General features: G+C 32.6%; 1 protein-coding gene across 1 annotated transcript; it reads right to left on the bottom strand.

The window, feature by feature from the left end:
* Window positions 1-35: 35 nt before the first annotated feature.
* Window positions 36-2,984, bottom strand: LOC105452419 (HD domain-containing protein 2-like). The gene is made up of 4 exons (XM_011693487.1): window positions 2,764-2,984; window positions 1,112-1,236; window positions 744-912; window positions 36-652 (listed from the first exon to the last, which is right to left on the bottom strand). The coding sequence occupies exons 1-4, from the start codon at window positions 2,815-2,817 to the stop codon at window positions 422-424; spliced, it is 579 nt and encodes a 192-aa protein (XP_011691789.1). The 5' UTR covers window positions 2,818-2,984; the 3' UTR covers window positions 36-421.
* Window positions 2,985-3,403: the final 419 nt, after the last annotated feature.

Genomic DNA, 3,403 nt, shown 5'->3' with positions numbered 1-3,403 from the left:
CTCGATCTCTCTATGAAATATTGTCTAAAAAGTAATATTTGGTAATCGCTTTACTGCATCAAAAATTAACTGCAATAAATATAATTAAGATATGTAAAATGTACACATACATATTTTACATTCCACAACACTCCTTTTAAATAAGAGAAAAAACTATTTTAAAGACAAAAAAAATATGAAATACATAAATAAACTTGCCTATATGACCAGTTCTACGCAATGAACGATCAAATAACTTAATCAATTTTTACATGCCTGTTTTATAATACTACCTATATCAAAAACTTATGTATTAAAATTACGTGTAACATTAATAGCCATTGTTTAGCGCGTGACATAGTAACCGATCTAACGTTTAAAATATCATTTGAGCTATCTGAAAGTTGGCTTCCAGCTTTTTGTCTTTAAATTACGATTTTTGTTATTTCGGAATATTTATATTGCGACAAAACTTGTCCCTCTCTTCGGTTATGTCAATGGCGATTTTGTTGATAAAAGGATGTCTGATCTTGCCGTTAATCGCAATGAAGAATTCGTCGAGTTCTCCCGGAATGTTGTCCCTTTTTTCGTATTCGTACGCTTGCATTAGCAAGTCTAGTCTGTCTAAGTCTTTTACGTACTGTGCTTCAGGAGATTCCTGTTTCTCATATTCCTAAATTTGAAAAAAAAGTAGATAAATATTAATAAATATTAAATATATAATTAGATATTTAAACAATTAGAACACAAAGATATTTACTTACACGAAATATTTGTAATATCTCAGGTCCCTTATCACCTAGCAGCTTACAAATCTCCTCCATAGCGTCGTCTTCCATTTTATGTTTTTCATCCGGTGGTATGCCACAATGAGGTGTTATGTCTCCCACAATACATTCGGCTAAGTCATGAATTAACGTCATCTGCATTATTCTGCAAATCAAAAAATTATATTTCGCTAATCTTTTTTTATAATATATATAAATTTTATTTATAATTATATAAATGTATATATAATTATTTATATCAATTATGTCTATAATTAAATTATTAAATTTTATAAAAGAAAATTAATTTCAAGTTATAAAAGAATACTATAATAATAATAATAATAATAATAATAATGTCTCACTTGGTTTTGTCTAAATTTTCTTTTCCATCCACGAGAAACGATAACATTGCCATACGATACATATGTCCAGCTATTGTTTCAGGTTCAGGTATATTCCGTTTTACCCATCCCATCCTTTTCATGTGCTGGAAAATATAACAATAGAAAACATATGCTTAAAAAGAAATGCTTAAATCATTATATAGATTATTTTCTTTCAAAATTCAAGGAAATAAATCTCTTAAAATAAAAAATAAAATAAAGAATAACACTGATCAGGAAATATTATATTACGTTATTACATATTACCTTACATATTACAAAATTCTTTTCTTTGAGATAAAAAAAATATTGATATATAAGAGAGATAAAAACAAACTACACAGATTTCTTCGTCGATATTATTTTTTTTCTTTATTTTTATGCATTTCCATTATTCTTTTTTTTTTAAGTGATACTTTAAAGATAAATCGAGTTTTAAAATTTTACTTTTTCTTAATCGTAAAAATGTCATCTTGAAACTCAAGATCTGAAATGGAGCCTCACATTCCGATAAGGAGAGAGATAAAAAAATCAATGGCACACACAAAGACGCATTGTTACAGGACTATGTTGATTCAACAACATATCTAATCTCACAATTCATTCAATCGCCGTTCATTTAATCGCATAGTGTTTATCAAAATGCAATTTAAACTAAGGGAATTATATCACAGTTGATTCATGAAGTAATCAAAACACATTAATTGCATTAGTCAGTAGTCACATAATTACAATCGTGAAAATAAACAGATTGAAAGAATAATAATCTATCAATGCTAATGAATTTCCTTTCTTCTTTTCTGTTTTGACTTTACGTCATATATTTTCAATTCTCATTTTCAAACCTAAGATCAAAAGAGTACAAAAGAGCTTTTTGTTCAAAAGAAACCAGACTTCTTGATACATTTTTCATAAAAAATAAAAAACATAAAATATCTTTGCTAATATTAATTTGCAACTACAAAGAACAATATCTACCATACATTTTCAAATTACTAATTTTAATTATTTACTAGCTTTAATATTTTGTCCAGAGGTCAAATAATGTACGCATGTATAGTTTCACATATCTGTAAGGTCAAAAACATTGGAAATTTCTTTGTTTTTCTCTTTTATAGTTCTATGTCCCTGCGTGATGATTCGGGTCGAGAACGACTGTTAACATATCGAGATAAAAACATGAAATATCTTCGACATAATCAATTCCTGTGTGACACAATCAAGATTGTCAAAAGAAAAATTATATATTATTCATAACAATTTCAAATCTCAAGAACGCCTGAACGCCTTTAACGATTCCTGATAAAATGGCGTTGACATGCAATCATGTTAAAAAAAAAAAAAGAATGGTCTCATAGGCATAGGCAAATGCTAAGCAGCAATACGTCTTCTTACATAATTAAATACCATTTTTTCTCCTCTTTTTTTGGATATACAGCACCACTCTTATTTCCTTCCCTCCCTTCGTTCCTCCTTTTATTCCGATATTCTACTTCCCCGGAAATTTCAGAAATAATCTCTAACCAATATCCTTTTGTCTAAAGACCCGAGGTCACTTGCGAGCCGTAAACGTGAACGTCACGATTTGACAGCTGCAAGGCCTGCAAGTGTATGATCGTCTCGTGGCTTACCTTTAGCCGACCGACCAGCTCCATAAACTCCTGCAGTCTCTTTGTGTCCTGCATCGCGATTTTCGATTGAAATTTCCGTGTCACCGTTCAACCGTCAATCGTATCAAGTTACTTTTAATTTTCACCTGGCTGCCAATAACGCTACGCTACTCTCACGACGTGAACACGTCCCGGATTGACGTCTGACGAAAAAATCAAGCGGGAAGTTAGTTCGGCAGTCGGCTCCGGGAAGAGAACAGTCACCGCAACCAACTGTGGCGAACTATTATTTCCCTAGTGCTATGCCCGCGATGGGAGCGTCCCGTTTGACCACGTCCCGATTGACCACAGCCACTCACAGCGGCCGGTGCCTAGAGATTTTCCACTGTTCAAGCGCTGTGAGTGGCTGGTGGTCAATCGGGACGTGGTCAATCGGGTATCACCCGCCCGCGATTTAACTGGGACTAGAGTCCTAGATTATCAGAGAAGCGCGACCGGTATTACGAGTCCTGATTGGACACGCAAATGGCCAATCATAAGATTGATTTATCGTCTATTATAAATGGCTGCCGAATAAATCAAACTTATGATTGGCCATTTCGACGCCATTTTTAANATTTTCTAGTACTTTTGCGATATTGCCATAAGCCGGTTCGCGCTT

The sequence above is a fragment of the Wasmannia auropunctata genome, unplaced genomic scaffold (genome assembly GCF_000956235.1).
Source record: "Wasmannia auropunctata unplaced genomic scaffold, wasmannia.A_1.0 LD336032.1, whole genome shotgun sequence".
Classification (NCBI taxonomy): domain Eukaryota; kingdom Metazoa; phylum Arthropoda; class Insecta; order Hymenoptera; family Formicidae; genus Wasmannia; species Wasmannia auropunctata.
The sequence above is the reverse complement of the archived record's forward strand: the minus strand, read 5'-3'. Positions and strand labels throughout refer to the sequence as shown.

Bases quoted from the DNA above. Each gene is read 5' to 3' on its own strand.
- LOC105452419 (XM_011693487.1), bottom strand. From the start codon at position 2,817: ATGCAGGACACAAAGAGACTGCAGGAGTTTATGGAGCTGGTCGGTCGG. The intron at 1,237-2,763 runs GTAAGCCACGAG...TATATTTTCCAG, and splicing joins AGCTGGTCGGTCGGCTAAAG to CACATGAAAAGGATGGGATG. The intron at 913-1,111 runs GTGAGACATTAT...TTTGATTTGCAG, and splicing joins GAAAATTTAGACAAAACCAA to AATAATGCAGATGACGTTAA.